This window comes from Lagenorhynchus albirostris, chromosome X (assembly GCF_949774975.1).
Source record: "Lagenorhynchus albirostris chromosome X, mLagAlb1.1, whole genome shotgun sequence".
In the NCBI taxonomy this organism is placed as follows: domain Eukaryota; kingdom Metazoa; phylum Chordata; class Mammalia; order Artiodactyla; family Delphinidae; genus Lagenorhynchus; species Lagenorhynchus albirostris.
Window position 1 is genome coordinate 71,001,432 of NC_083116.1, and position 16,337 is coordinate 71,017,768.

The following is a 16,337-nucleotide window of genomic DNA, read 5'->3' on the forward strand; positions in this document are numbered from 1 at the left end:
GAACAGTTAAACACTGTTGATAGCAGTAGAAATTAGCATGACCCCATTGTACAAACTCTGGCATGATCTAGTAATGTTGGAAATCTTCTTTCCCTACGAGATGACAATTTCAGTCCTAAGTATGAGCACTGGAACACAGCTTCCCAGCCATTTGATTCTATGGCTCACACAGAAAATGATGATTGTATGGCATACAGGAGTAAGATGACAAAGTTGTTCAGGGCCAGAACCAAGCGGTCCAGGGGCTGCTGTCAGGCTGTCTCTGGAGATGAAGGCCTCAAAGTCCCAGGTCCAAAAGTTGGAAAGCTCTGCCCTGGAAGGCTCTTGTACGTGGGCACCAGGAAACATGCGCCAGAATGTTTATAGTAGCGCTATGAATAATATCTGCCCAAATGGAAACAACCCAAATTACCCATTGACAGTAGAATGGATACATAGGTTGAGATACGGTTGATTCTTGTTATTTGTAGATTCCATACTTGCAAATTCCCCTATTTGCTAAAATTCATTTTTAACCACAAACCAGTACCAGAGTGCTTTCCTCCTCGTTCGAGAGAGCTGTGAAAAATTTGAGTTGGTGGAATATGTTCCCAACTGAGGTCAAACAAGGTGACGCCCTGCCTTCTGGTTTCAGTCTCATACTGCAAGCAAGTGTCCTTTTCATGATTTATTTGGTGCCACATAGTTTGCATTTTTGTGCTTCTTTGTTGGTGATTTCATAATTAAAGATGGCCTCCAAGCTTAGTGCTGAAGTACTGTCTAGTGTTCTTGAGTGCAAAATGACTATGACGTGCACTCAAGAAAATATGTGTGTTACATAAACCTTGTTCAGGCATGATTTATAATGCTGTTGGCTGTGAGGTCAGTGTTAATGAATCAATAATATTTGTATTAAATAGAGTGCCTTTAAACAGAAACACACATGAAACATGATTACGCAGCGATCAGTCGATGAAAATGTTGTGACCAGCGGATGGTAGGAACTTGAAATTGTATTTCCCTTAGGAGCAATGTTTCAGGATTGCCTAATTCAGTGTTCATGGCAACTTTATAGACTGCAAATAACTATCATGATAATGAGAGTCTACTGTATATTCATTTGGTGGAACAGTGTACAGCAATGAAAATGAACAAGTGCCTGCCACATGCGACAACAGGGATGAATCTCAGTTACACAGTATCACACGGGAGAAGTCAGAAACAACACAAATGATTCCATTTACATAAAGACCAAAGGATGCAGCAAAACCAACGTTGTTAGGAATATGAACCTATGTAGAGAATAACTAAAGAAAAGGAAGGGAACGATGAAGACAAAGGATAGAGGTTACTTCTGAGGAGGGTGAAGGGAAAGGAATTGGAGCTTCCATGCAAGGAACTTCTAAGGTTATGGTGACGTTTGAAAAAACACTGCTATAAAAGTTTACTGAGGGAATGAATGACTCCCAAGTCTGTATCTCTCTCTAGCTTTGACCCCTCACTGGTGTTCCAGAACCAAATTTCTAAGTGCATTCCACCTGCATGTCCTATAAGAAACACAACCTTAATGTATCCAAAATCCCATCATTTCCCTCCCAATCTTTCTTTACTTCCTGTGTCCTTATGCTCCCCACCACAAAGTCACTCAAAACGGAAATGACTTCTGCTTCCTTGTGGTGGCCATAGAAACATGCCCCTCCGATCCACTGCAGGGAACATAGTAGATTGGCAAGTGCCAGCTGCCACTTCTCTGGCACCACCATTGTTTGTGCCAAGATCCCACATCCTCTGGGTAGCTCCCAGCCAGTGACTGAGCATGGCAGGGGCATACTGCTTCAGGACAGGGACTCCTCTAAATGGCAGCTGTAGGGTGGGGACTCCACATGAGCCTGAACAAACTAAACTAAACGGAACTAAAGGTTACTGTTAGAATGAAACTGCGTCTGAGATTCTTCTTATCTGACCCTCCTTTCCCCCACGTCTCTCTTACAGACGTCAGACCCGCATCGCACCCTGAAGAAGAAGACTCATTCCTGCTCCTTCTCCTTTATCCTTCACATGCCATTCTCCCATCATGTTCCTTCATGTCCAATCATGCCTTGGTGTCCGTATTTTTGGAGGACCCAAACTAACAAAAGTGGTACCAGGAGTGGTCTGAGAAGTTAGCTATAAGATGGGGTTTATGGACCAGCTCACTCACTGCCCAAATGACAAAGAGCGTACCATTTTGAGTGCTATGTGGGGCATGGATAATCTCTAGCACAAGGTTACCTCCTGATTCCTTAAGGTTTTATCCATACGTACCTTGAAAAATATCCCAGTGGAGGGTCTTACTTGTGGCCTGTGAGATGATTCAGGCCTTTGAATGGTAGGGAGGGCACTATGTCTATAGGGAGGGCAGAGGCGGCTGTTCATCACTGTTATACTGGCGCCCTGCAAAGACATAATGAGAAACTAAGGGACATTACCAAACAGTTAAGGGCCAAGTGTAAGATTCATGGGGTTTTCTTGGTGGCTTACAAAATGCCCTTGCCTCCTGCAGAGACAGCTGAGTAGCTCACAGATTATGCGATAACAGTAAGTGCAGAACTCCAGAGATGTATACATCCTTGACAAACACGGGCCTGTTATGGGAAGGTCAGGGCCCTTTTTGGAAAAACTTCAGACTCTGAAATGTAGGCCGGGTATATTGGCATGGATGTCCCCAAACGTTGGCTTATCAGATCCAAACGTCCTGAGGCCTCAAAGCTTGCAGGGTGGCCCTTCCTTCCCTAGCAAGAGCTAACACATGCCCTGTGCTGGTAGATGCTACAGAGTCTGCTCCCCCACAAAGTGACAGACGCCTCTCCCAGGGAAACCCTCATCTCTTCCCCATAAACTCACTGGGATATGCCGAGCCTGATAAGGGGAAAAAGAAATTATACACCAAGAAATAACAAGCCTGTACTGGCAGGAGCAGGGCAATATCCCTGGGATTGGATTTTGAGGGTGCTGGATCAAGTGGACAGGAATATAAGAGTGGATAAGCAAGTTTTACTGAGCGGAGGCGCTTTCTCATGCCATGGAATTTAACACACGGGCAAGGACTCCAGGAGGTGGAGGAAATTCACTGCCAGACTGGCCCTTTGAAACTTTGAGAAAGTGATGGCCCATAAGGAGAGAAGTGGAAATGCCTGCCTTGGATTGGCAGATGGCAGAGGAAGGAACAAAAAGGTTGAGTGATGCAGACATGCTAGAACGGACAGAAAAGGTGAGGCCAGTCACATGGCCTCATGGTTATGTCCCACTGTAGGGCTGAGAGGACACATCCCACTGTAGGACACATGTCCCACTGTAGGGCCGAGAGGACACCAAAGCCATCAGGAGCGTTCTGGTGAGAGGAGCCCCAGCATCACTAGAAGTTTGGTGGTTGCTCCCCTCTGGAGGCCAATGCCAATGATGGAAGGAAAGTGGTCCCGACCTGGGCTCATTACCACCCATGGGAGCCAACGAATTCTGACATGATAGAGGGCAGAGGGCAGCTCTTAACCAAGAGATGCCAGCAGACCACATTTCCAGTAACGACCAGCAAGGTCAGAGGGGCAGTCAAGAGTGCCTGCTTGACCGGCAGAAAGCTGAGAAGATGGCTCAGACAGCATGGCTCCCTAGGGGCAACGACAGCCAGCAAAAGGCAAGAATGCAAGAGAAGGAGGGCCATCATCCCGCTAAAAAGCCACAGTCTCCTGCTCAGTTCCTGGTCCTGAGCCAATTCAGAGACTGGCCCCACTGAAGAGGTGGATGAGTCCTGAGGAGGAAGGATCCAGAAACAAGGCAGTGGGTTATGACCGTCCCTAAAGAGAATGGCTGCCAGTTCTCAGGTGACTGTACCCGGAGGCTAGAAAAAGACCCAGACACTTCTACTACTACTGGACACAGGATCTGAGCTGACATTGATCCAGGAGGCCCAAAGTGTCATGATGGGGCCCCATTAGAATGGGGCTTATGAGGCCCTGACATTAAAAGGAGTTGGGAATAGAGACCGGTTCACAGTGAGCTGAATGGGTCCCTGGACCAAAATAGCGGTCATTTCTCCAGTCCCCAAGCTGATAATGATAAGTGATACACTTGGCAGTTGGAGCAATGACTTCCACATTGGGTCACTGCTCTGTGGGGTAAGAGCTATCCCGGTGGGGAAAGCCAAGAGGAACCTCTGACACTGGCTCCCACCCCAGGCCAAGAGAGTAAGTCAAAAGCAGTATTGGATCCTGGTGAGCATAGGGGGCTAAAGCAGAGATTAGTAGACATCGTTGGAGACGTATGGGATGCAGGGGAAGAGGAGGTAGGAGAGCCACAGGGACGAAGAGAGTGGAGAAGGTGAGAAGAAGTTCTGGGAGTCTCTCTCTGGGGGAGGGAGGAAGGGAATGGAAATGGTGAGAGGGAAGACGGAGGCTTCCACTGAATCCACTGGTAATGTTTCCTAGGGTGCTGGTGGATGCAGGAGATTTTGCTATATCCTTCCTTATCCATTTTAACATATTTGAAATAGCACACCACGACTTAAAAAGTCACTGGGAGAAGTGGAAGAGGGCGGTATCCACAAACGGGCAGGCACCATCGGGGGCAGGCTCGAGGAGGAGGATTGCAGATTTACAGTGCACCCAATCTCCCCTGCTCTGAAACTGCTCCAGCACGGCCAGCTTCTCAGGTGCAGACCCAGAACACTGGGCCTTTGAGTTCCACAGGCAAGAGGGGTTCAGATACCCCAGGACTCTCCAGGAGGTCAGCCAGAGCAGGTGGCAGGAGAGAGAGGTGACTGAAGACAGAGGAGTATGAACGGGAAGGAGCAGAAGGAAGGTATGGGAGGAATGGAGCGGTGTCAGAGTAGGAGTGGGGTGGCAGACACGGGAAATTCTAACACCCATGGGCCGTATAGAAACCAAGGGAGGCACCACTCCCCAGACATCAGTACTGCTCAGCTCAGGGGAGCTGAGAACTGACAGTTCCAAGAAAAATTGAGAGACACCTGGCTATCCACACCCACCGCCATCACAACTGGTAGGCCTTGGTTGTGCGTCCTTCAAAACTTTAAAACATACTTGTACATATACTTAAATGAATTCTCATATATCACATAGGATTGACTGGTGTGTGTGCGTGTGCCCACGCACGCAAGTGATTTAACTTACAAATGTGAATCCAAAGCCATCGTTCTGCAACTTGCAGTTGGAAGTCAGGCGGATGCTTTCGAAAGCTGTGAGAATGGCCTGATGCATTCCGTTGGACTGCCACGCTTTATGCTACTGGATGCTAAGCCACGTTGCATTCATCCATTTCCTTACTGACGGGAATTTGGAGTGTTCCCAGTTTTTCCCATCACCAACTCCCTTGTGCATGTGTTCTTGTACACTACAGGTACCAGCGTGTCTCCGGAAGAAGTACCAGGCAGCGGACTTGCAGGAGCATAGAGGAAATAGATTCTTTCTTCCTTCCTTTTAAAGATCTTGGGCTAAAAGCAAGGACTCTGGAGTCAGATTGATTGGTTTCAATCCTGCCGCTGATCCCCACGAGCCGAATGACCTTGGGCCAGTGGCCGAACCTCTCAGTGCCTGTTTCCTCACCGGGAAGAGGCCAGTAATAGTTGGTACTATAGTTAAAGGCGTGTCACGCGGATGCATTATTATTTATGCCCAGCGCTTAGAAGAGTGCCAGGCACAGAGTGCGTGCCGGCACTAAGTTGCTTTCAATGGATTCTGCCAAATTACCTCCCAAATGCGTCTCTTGCACCACCGCCACAGGGGTTTGCTCCTAACCTCTCCCACCCTCGGAATGGTTAAGCTCTTTGAAGGTTGTCAACCTAGTGTGTGAAACCCGATTCGTGGTTTTAGTTCACATCTCCAGGACCAGCGGTGGGGAGCATCTTTTGGGGTGTAACTGGCCACTGCGATTTCCTCTTCTTTGAATTTGCCTCAGAGAGGGGGAAGGACTGATGGAGCGAGGCCAACCCCAAGTCTATCTGCCACACCCGCCTGCCAGTAACGTCTGCTGAGCCACATTTGATGGAGCAGTTGAGACAGAGACCTTACAGAACGAAAATACGATCCCTTTGCTCTCTGGCCGACCCCTGATCACTGACTGCGGGACTCCTGTGCCCATTCTCCTGTTGGGTCTTAAGGCTTGCGGTGGAAGGGAGGCTGGCAAATGCTTTCGGCGCGTGCTAGGCATCCAGCGCCTCCATCTTGACGTTTCATCCTCACCACCCCTGGAGCCCGGCGCCCTCACTCGCCGACGCCCTCGACCCCCTGTATACATGGGAAACGGAGGCTCAGAGCTGTGACTCTAACCAGAAAGGGGAGGCGGGACAGGAGGAGGCGGGCCCAGAGGCTTGACAGAGGGAGGCACTCCCACCACCTCCTTCACCAGCCAACTGCCCGGACCGCCCACGGGCTTGCGAGCAAACCAGAGGCCCTCGGCCCCATTGGTTAGGTCTCGACGGGGGCGGGCGAACAAGGAGCCCGCTGGTTGGCGGGGGCCGGACCAATGAGGAGGCTGCGGCGCGGGCGTGAGAGGCGCGCTGAAAGTGGCGCGTCCTTTCTTTTGAGGCGAGCTCGTGCGGCGCGTGAGGTGGCTGACGCTCCCTTCTGAGCGCCGCCCGCCTAGCCCGCCGTGACCGCGACCGCGACTCGGGCCATCGACCGTCGCCCCGGTTCTGGGGCCACCCGGGTCGCGACATGAGCTCCCCGGATGAGGTGTATGTGTTGAGAAGGCGTGTCCGCCCAAAAGTCAGGGAGCGGGCCGGCGTTCGCATAGCCGGCCCCGCAGTCCCGCCGGGGCCCGACCCAGGCCCCGAGCCTGGGGAGCCGCGGAGCGGCAAGGGCGGAGGCGGCTTCCCGGACCCCGAGGGCTTCCAGTCGAAGCGGGAGATGCTGGAAGGGCGAGGGCCGGTGCTGTGGGGCCGCGAAGGCCGACCTGGCTCCCCACATGAGCACACGAGGGACCTCCTGGACCTGATCGACGAGTCTGAGGCGGCCAAGGAGGCCAACCTGCAGCAGCTGACCGACCAGGATGTGCTGGGCGTCCGCAGATACCCGGACCCCGAGGGCTTCGAGTCTGAGCGGGAGATGCTGGAAGCGCGAGGGCCGGTGCTGTGGGGCCGCGAAGGCCGACCTGGCTCCCCACATGAGCACACGAGGGACCTCCTGGACCTGATCGACGAGTCTGAGGCGGCCAAGGAGGCCAACCTGCAGCAGCTGACCGACCAGGACGTGCTGGGCGTCCGCAGGTACCCGTCCCCGGAGAGGTCCACTGCCTTCAAAGAGGCCACTGGGTCGACACTGCGCCTCGAGGCGGGTCCCGGCGGTCGAGGAGCGCCCGGCCAGAGCTGTGGGGAGGCGTCGACGGCTCCAGCCGGCCCTCTCCACCTCGGTGGGCCTGAAGCGGGCCGGGCCTTGGGGAGCCCTAAGAGAGGCACTAAGCGTAGGTTGAACGTGGCTGCGGATCGCCAGCGGCGCTCCGCGGAAGGCCTGGCCTGGCTGCTGTCCGACTCCGAGTCCTCAGATGAATTCAGTGAGACACAGCTGATGACGGTGAGCACTTACCGCAGAGGAGGAGGCCAGGCCAAGCCCAGCAGACCCGAGGATCCCGGGGACACTCCCAGACACTCGAAGTTCCAAGTCAGGGAGAATTACCGTCACGTGACAGGCTCTTCCCTGTCCTCGGCTCCGCGAGGACTCTCTTCGGTTGTGGAAAGGCAGGGCGTGGGAGAGCAGGGCATCTCTTCCCCTAAGAAAATGCAGAGCGTGCTGTGGGGCAAGGGGGGCAGCAAGCCCAGCTACCCGGGAGCTGCTGCTGCTGCTGCTGCTGCTGCTGCTGCTTCTGTTTCTGCTGCTGCTCCAGGTGGCCTGCCGCAGGTCACTCCTAGGAAGAACGGAGCCCAGGAGAAGAAATCCGTCGGGGAAGCATCCAAACTTGCCCTGGGGGGAACCTTCGGTTCCCGGGGGCAGCGAATCTCGGCAACTCCCGTGGAACCGGCCACCTTCCCCCCAATCTCTGGTATTCCGCTGCCTGGGAGACCCAAGAGTTATACCTTGGTCCTTTCGGGAACCAAACAGTCCAAGCACAGTGGCGCTGGGAAGAAATCCGTGGTCAGGTGGGCAAGGGAGTCTGAGGCGGTGGCGGGAGAAGATAAGGACCCAAATAGAGACCCAGCTCCAAAAGGCCAAGTGAGTAGGCCATGCTCCTCCTCTCTCCCCACTCTTCCCCCCCCACAGCACCCAGGGCACACGTCTTCATCCATGCTGCCTCTGTCCACCCCTCAGAGGTCAGCATTGGGTGCCCCTCGGTCACTGGGTCATTACGATGCCAGATCGGGCTCCTTTTCCTAGGGACAAACATTAAGGTAGCACTTCGGGTGTCCTGGGCCCGGTTCTCCACCCTTGGCCTCTTTCCAGCCTCCTCTGAGAGACTTGGGCTGGGATGGAAGGGAGGGCTGGTAGCTGAATTGGGTCGGGGGATCCCTTAAAAGCTTCCCCGGAAAGCCTCAGTATTTAGACTCACCAGCTTCCTGAATCCTCCTTCCTAGCTGTTCCCCAGACCTTCCTTGCAGGGGGCCTGGGCTTTCTCAGTGTCCCACTGTTGTGCCTAGATCAGCTCTGCCTGCTGGCCTGGGGCTGACTGAGGGAGAAAGTGCTAATGAGATCAGCCTTTCAATTCCCTTCCCAATTCCCTGCCTCACCCTGGCCCGAATCACACAACTCTCTCTCTCTCTCTCTCTGTCTCTCTCTCACTCTCTCTCTCTCTCTCACACACACACACACACACACACACACACACACACACAGACACACACACACACACTTCCTTAGTCCAAATCGGTGAGAAATTTTTGTTTCAGCTGCTCACTCACAGGCCAGGGACATCTTGTCTGCGCATGCATCGTAGAAAAGCCAGCAGTGGCGACGTCAACACCAGAGGCCCCCAAGATCCAGGAAACTCAGAACCCTTGGCCCTGAACCAGGGAGAAGTCATGCCCAGGGGGCCTGCCCCCTCAGGTGAGTGTCGTGGGTTTGATATGAGGGGAGGGAAGAGGGGTTGAGGACAGAAACCTCTGCCTCTGTCTCTGCCGGGGGCACAGCCTTGCTCCCAGGCAGCTTCTCCCACAGGAGACGGGGTGCTGGCAGGGCTGGCCTTGAGCCACATCATCCTCTGTGTGGGGTTTGTGTGGCCGGGGTGATCGGTGGCAGTGCCCCAAACAGCTGCTCCGGGTGTAGACTTGCAGGGGAACAGCCTTTTCTGTTAAGTCCTGTTCGGCCACATTGCTCTCCCACGTGCTGGCTGTGGCTGCAGCTCTGGGAGGGTCGAATCCAGAGCCACATTGTTTGGGGACCACAATGGCGAAATGGCTGCCCCCGGGGAACAGGGGAGGCAGGCCCAGAGACAAGGTTCCGGCTGCTGGGCAGAGCAGGGGCGGCTGGTTGCCAGCAGAGGGTGGTGCTGCCTCACCTCACTTTAGAGCCCGCTTGGCCCTTTCCACCTCACTGGGAGCCTGGGAAGCTGGATTGTGTGTCCTTTCCCTCTCAGGTGACCGGGGGCCACTTGACCATCCCCCAAGACCGGAAACGCAGCAGCAGCCACTGGGAACGCCCTGCTGTCCTTGGGTAATGCTTCCTCTGCATCCTGGAAATGCAGGCCCAAACTCGAGGGTGGGATCTGGGTCCAAGTTCAGCTGACATGTGTGGGCTCCCCCTCCCCTGCCCCCATCACGTACCCCACGGAGGGAGCCCACCTCCTTTCCACTGAGGAGCCCTTGCCAGTCTGACCACCCGGCTTTGGGGTGGAGGGCCCGGGGGAGAGGAGAAGGTGGAGGAGAGAGGAGGCCAGAGTATACTAATCATTTCTCTTCCTCCTCTGTCTGCTGGCCTAGTGTCTCGAGCTAAAGAGAGAAGTAGACGAACTTAAGGAGCAACTTGGTATGAGGAACCAGGGCCGGAGAGCGGTGTCTTAGTGAAGAACCCGGGTGGGCACCTGGGGTGGGGGTGGGCTGCAGGTGCGGTGGGCCTGGCAGGGACGATCATCCCTGTGGGGAGGAGAACCTCTCAGGCCTGGCCCTGGAGCTGGCTGTGCATGTACAACTGGGCGTGTGTACAAATAGCAAAGTACTGTCTGGACTGCATGCACACTTTGACAACCAGACCAGTCCTAGGGAATGTCCTTCTGATAGGACTTTTAGAGATGCCTCGTTGATTTTTCCCTTGAACTGCTGCTTGGTGTGGCTTCTAAGGTTCTTGTTGGATTGTTTGTTTGTGTGTGTGACAAGTTCTGAGTGGTTGTGGCACGGCCCACAGCATGAGAGCTGCTGGCACATTTTGTTTCCCTTTAGGAACCGGTTCCACATTCAATTTGGGTGGTGGGGAGTGATCAGGCCCAGAGCTCTTTGCATCGGGTCTGGAGGGGTTTCAGGTATCAGGGCTAGGCGGTTCCTCACGGGGATAGGGGGACGGGCTTCTGTATCCCTCTGTCTGGAGCGCCTGCTAATGCCTGTCCCTGTTGCAGCCGCCATGCAGTACCTGGCTGACAAGTTGCAGACCCTTTGAAGTGAGTGTTACACACACCGTACCCCTTCCCACAGTCCTGGCTGTTGAGCAGGGCTGGGGGCTGGCCCTGGCTTGAGGCTCTTCCCTGACTCTGCTGTTTCACAGGTTGAGCCCAGCGTCTTCCTGCAAAAGGAGCAGCTGTTTGGGGCCCTGGAGCTGTGGCCAAGCTCGTTCCCTCCTGTTCTGCCTCAGCTAGGGCTTCCTCTCCCCCTTGTTTTGCCCCCGCCCCGCCCCAGTTTCACAGCAGTTTCCAATTAAAGTACCTCTCATATTCTGTGTTCTGCCTTCTCTCTGGAGGGGTAGGGGTCGGGGTCGGGGTAGGGGGCCGGGGCGGGGCGCTGCTCCACGTCAGAGCCTTTTCCAGAACGGTATCTGTGGCATCCTGTGGTGGGGACTCTGGGCCAGCCTCTGCTACCATCCCTGCAGTCAAGCCAGCGGAGTGTCCCAGGTCTGGGTCCTGTGTGTGCTCTGCCTGGCCACATTGGCACGTCCTCCCTTTCCCCCGAAGGCCCTCTTCTAGCTCTCTCCAAACCCCCCTCCTCCTCTGGGGTCTGGCGGTTCCCATTCATCTCTGCCATTCACCCTTCCCATCAGCAGGAACTCATGACCCCCTTCCAGAGCTCCAATCTGGAAGCATTCACATCCTCCCTGCCCTAGCCAGCTGACCACCCTCCTCCAGCCGGGTCGTCTGTACACCCTTGAGTGGAAATTGGCCTGTCAGGTTCTATGGCGAGTGTGGTTAGTAGGTCTGTGTTGTTGCATGGTCCCCGTCAAATACTCTTCCACCAGCCCCGTGACACAGATTTTCCTGGAAATGATATTTCCGTGTCCCAGCTCAATCTCCCAGACTGCCTCTTTAGGACACACGAGATTGAGTCTGAACTCCATGGTCGATTTCCCCCTCACTCGAGGTTGGGGAGCACTTCCTTCCCTCAGCCAGGACCCAGGGCTGTACCAGCCTGAGACTCAGAGGGACAGATTTGTGTTTGAGTGAGGCAAGGGTGGTTCTGCCTGACACCCTTCCCGAAAGACCGGTGTTTTACTACACAAAAGGGGGTATGATGGTAGATTGGCCATTCAAGGTTGGTGTGTCCCTGTGTGTGAATAAATGTAATCAGGGGTAATCTCCCTTGAGGGAGAAAGATGTGATTCAGGGAGTAAAGGGAGTAGAGGCTGGTCCAGGTTCTGTAAGGCATTGAATGAGCAAAAGCAAGGTTCGGATCTGTTTTGTTCAAAGGTTGTCGTTAAATTCCCAAAACATAGGAGGGGGATGATGCAGAAGTCACCAACCCCCACGACAGGGTGTCGGGATGCTCGAAATGTTGGATTCGCTGGAGGTGGCTCTCGATCCTACTCTGTGTTCCTGTGATGTCTGACAACTACTGTGGGTGTGGATGGAATGAGATTGGGAAGGGTGGCTCCTCAGAGTAGCTCATCTTAGAATCAGGGGACCCATATATGAGGCCACCCAACATGAGCTACCCGGGACAGGGGCAGGATGGGCGCAGTGAGGATGGGAAGTAAGGAGTGACTGCACCTGGACAATGGGGAGCACTTGGGTCCACCCTTCCCCCATATTCTCACCCTGACTCCCTTCCAGAGTCCACGGCATGAGTTCAGGTGGGCAGACCACAGGTGGGATGGGACAGTCACAGACCTCAGGGTCAGAAAAGAACGTTCGTGGGACTTAATCCTTCGCCTCAAATCCCTCCCTGGAGAAGGTGGGCTTGATTGCTGCCCAGGCCTCTGGCTGGATTCCTAGAATGTACCCAGTGCCCCACCCAGCCTGTACCAGGCTTATGTTCTAGCCCCTCTTGCTCCGGCACTGCTCCCCACTGAGCTGAGGCCATTACCAATGAGTGTGTGTGCACTTCGAGGAAACAGAGCTAGCTTAGACCTTGGACCTGCCTCTGACCAGTAGAGACAGTCATTCCAGGTCATGTGTCCCTGCAGACACTCTGGAGAGAGTGAAGCTAACTACAGGCTGGAGACAGCCATCACAGGAACTCGCTTCCCACTGCACACTATGGATGTTAATAGAATGTTAACAGAATGTTCATAGAAACCTTATTCATAGTCACCCCAAACTGAAAGCAATCAAGATGTTATTCAACAGATGAACGAATAAAACCATACATCTATAAATGAAACATTTTTTAACAATACAAAGGAAGGAACTCTTGATACATGCAACAACTTGGATGAATCGCAAATGCATTATGCTAAATGAAAGAAGCCAGTCTCAAAATGTTACATACTGTGTGATTGTGTTTGTATAATATTTGGAAAAGGTAAAACTATAGGGATGGGAAACAGATCACCAGTTATCAGAGGTTTGGGATGGGGGAGATGGTTTGACTACAAAGCAGCAGAATGAGGGAGATTTTGGGGCTGATGGAACTGTTTTGTATCCTGATTGTGGTGATAGTTACACAAATCTGTCCATGTGTTAAAACTCATGGTACTGAAAACAAAAAAGTTAATTTTACTATGTAATAAATCAAAATATATGTAACTAAAAAAATTAAATGTGTCATACATAAAGGCTTGGGAATCATAATGGCATGCAAAATAGTACCAGCATTCTCAAAAGTGACATTGAAAGTCAGAAAACTTTTCAGCCTGAAATTATATATCAGCTATCAAATAAGCATGAAATTAAAGGTAATATTAAAGGTAATATTTGTTCATGCAAAGTCTTAAAAGAAATTATCACCCATGGTACCTGGAGAATGAGTCCCATCAAAACACTGTGGTAAACCAAGAACAATGAAGACATTAGTTCTAGGAAGCAGAAGATCCCACTTAGGGTTTTGGTAAAGGAGTGTTCTAGGAGCGACACTCTAGGCAACCAATAAAGATTGAAACTGGGCCCAGGAAAGTGATTTCCAACAACAAAGGAATGGACATAGTTGAAGATTGAGAAAATATTGCCAATAGGCCTATGACAGAAATGTAAGCTCTTGAGGGAAGGAACGTCATCTGTTTTTCTCAGTGATGTAGCACCATGTGTTAGAACAGTACCTGGCATGTGGTAAACCCTCAATAGAGAATTGTTAAATGGAAAGGAGAGAAAGAGTGAATGAGAAGAGAAGAATTTGACACAGCAAGTATACACTGACTCTTAAGGAGTTTTTATGTGAAGGTGAGCAGAGAAAAATGGTGTCGCTTGAAGGGAAATTGGAATCAAAAGAAGCTTTTCTTTAATTGGGAGAAACGACAACATACTTGTATGCTGATAGGAATGATCCAAAATAGAGAAAACTATTTATGAATGAGGGAAGTTTGTTTCTGATTGCCTGTATACTCTCAATGAAATGGGAAGCAAGGTCATCTGGTGAGAGCGAAGGTGGTCCATGATCAGCAAGTACCCCCCTCAACTTTCCCGGATCATCTTGTGATCTTCTTCTTTCTTTTAAAATTTTATTTATTTATTTGGCTGCGCTGGGCCTCTGTGGCTGCGCGCCGGCTTTCTCTAGTTGCGGTGAGCAGGGGCTACTCTTCGTTGTGGTGCGCGGGCTTCTCATTGCAGTGGCTTCTCTTGTTGTGGAGCATGGGCTCTAGGCACGCAGGCTTCAGCAGTTGTGGCACGCAGGCTCTAGAGCACAGGCTCCAGTAGCTGTGCCGCACAGGCTTAGTTGCTCCGTGGCATAGGGGATCTTCTGGGACCAGGGATCGAACCCGTGTCCCCTACATTGGCAGACAGATTCTTAACCACTGTGCCACCAGGGAAGTCCCGTGATCTTCTTGTATGGAACTTTTCATAATAAAGTGCTGTGAAAAATTAAAAAGAAGTGCTTTTGTTCGTTAAAAGGTATGATAAAAAGAGTGAAGGCAAGCTAAAAACTAGAAGATATTTACATAACATGAAATCATCAAAGAATTAAAGTATAGAATACATAAAGAACTTCCACAAATAAATATGCAAACAACCCAAGGGGAAAATGGGCAAAAGACACTAAATGAACACCTCATAGACAAGAAAATCCCCAAGGCCAAGCATATGAAAAGCTGCTCAATATTATTACTAATATTATTACTAATCAAGAAATTGCAGATTAAATCTACAATGAGACGCCATTTCACTATCACAAGATTGACAACAATTTTGTACTTTGTTAATATCAAATGTTGATGAGGATGTGGAACAGTTAAACACTGTTGATAGCAGTAGAAATTAGCATGACCCCATTGTACAAACTCTGGCATGATCTAGTAATGTTGGAAATCTTCTTTCCCTATGAGATGACAATTTCAGTCCTAAGTATGAGCACTGGAACACAGCTTCCCAGCCATTTGATTCTATGGCTCACACAGAAAATGATGATTGTATGGCATACAGGAGTAAGATGACAAAGTTGTTCAGGGCCAGAACCAAGCGGTCCAGGGGCTGCTGTCAGGCTGTCTCTGGAGATGAAGGCCTCAAAGTCCCAGGTCCAAAAGTTGGAAAGCTCTGCCCTGGAAGGCTCTTGTACGTGGGCACCAGGAAACATGCGCCAGAATGTTTATAGTAGCGCTATGAATAATATCTGCCCAAATGGAAACAACCCAAATTACCCATTGACAGTAGAATGGATACATAGGTTGAGATACGGTTGATTCTTGTTATTTGTAGATTCCATACTTGCAAATTCCCCTATTTGCTAAAATTCATTTTTAACCACAAACCAGTACCAGAGTGCTTTCCTCCTCGTTCGAGAGAGCTGTGAAAAATTTGAGTTGGTGGAATATGTTCCCAACTGAGGTCAAACAAGGTGACGCCCTGCCTTCTGGTTTCAGTCTCATACTGCAAGCAAGTGTCCTTTTCATGATTTATTTGGTGCCACATAGTTTGCATTTTTGTGCTTCTTTGTTGGTGATTTCATAATTAAAGATGGCCTCCAAGCTTAGTGCTGAAGTACTGTCTAGTGTTCTTGAGTGCAAAATGACTATGACGTGCACTCAAGAAAATATGTGTGTTACATAAACCTTGTTCAGGCATGATTTATAATGCTGTTGGCTGTGAGGTCAGTGTTAATGAATCAATAATATTTGTATTAAATAGAGTGCCTTTAAACAGAAACACACATGAAACATGATTACGCAGCGATCAGTCGATGAAAATGTTGTGACCAGCGGATGGTAGGAACTTGAAATTGTATTTCCCTTAGGAGCAATGTTTCAGGATTGCCTAATTCAGTGTTCATGGCAACTTTATAGACTGCAAATAACTATCATGATAATGAGAGTCTACTGTATATTCATTTGGTGGAACAGTGTACAGCAATGAAAATGAACAAGTGCCTGCCACATGCGACAACAGGGATGAATCTCAGTTACACAGTATCACACGGGAGAAGTCAGAAACAACACAAATGATTCCATTTACATAAAGACCAAAGGATGCAGCAAAACCAACGTTGTTAGGAATATGAACCTATGTAGAGAATAACTAAAGAAAAGGAAGGGAACGATGAAGACAAAGGATAGAGGTTACTTCTGAGGAGGGTGAAGGGAAAGGAATTGGAGCTTCCATGCAAGGAACTTCTAAGGTTATGGTGACGTTTGAAAAAACACTGCTATAAAAGTTTACTGAGGGAATGAATGACTCCCAAGTCTGTATCTCTCTCTAGCTTTGACCCCTCACTGGTGTTCCAGAACCAAATTTCTAAGTGCATTCCACCTGCATGTCCTATAAGAAACACAACCTTAATGTATCCAAAATCCCATCATTTCCCTCCCAATCTTTCTTTACTTCCTGTGTCCTTATGCTCCCCACCACAAAGTCACTCAAAACGGAAATGACTTCTG

General features: G+C 50.8%; 1 protein-coding gene across 1 annotated transcript; it reads left to right on the forward strand.

Moving 5' to 3' along the window:
• The first annotated feature begins 4,787 nt into the window (after nucleotides 1-4,787).
• Nucleotides 4,788-10,547, forward strand: LOC132513123 (uncharacterized protein CXorf49 homolog). The gene is made up of 5 exons (XM_060137314.1): nucleotides 4,788-4,812; nucleotides 6,616-6,983; nucleotides 7,191-8,177; nucleotides 8,849-9,005; nucleotides 10,507-10,547. Exons 1-5 carry the CDS (start codon nucleotides 4,788-4,790, stop codon nucleotides 10,545-10,547), a joined length of 1,578 nt encoding a protein of 525 aa, XP_059993297.1.
• Nucleotides 10,548-16,337: the final 5,790 nt, after the last annotated feature.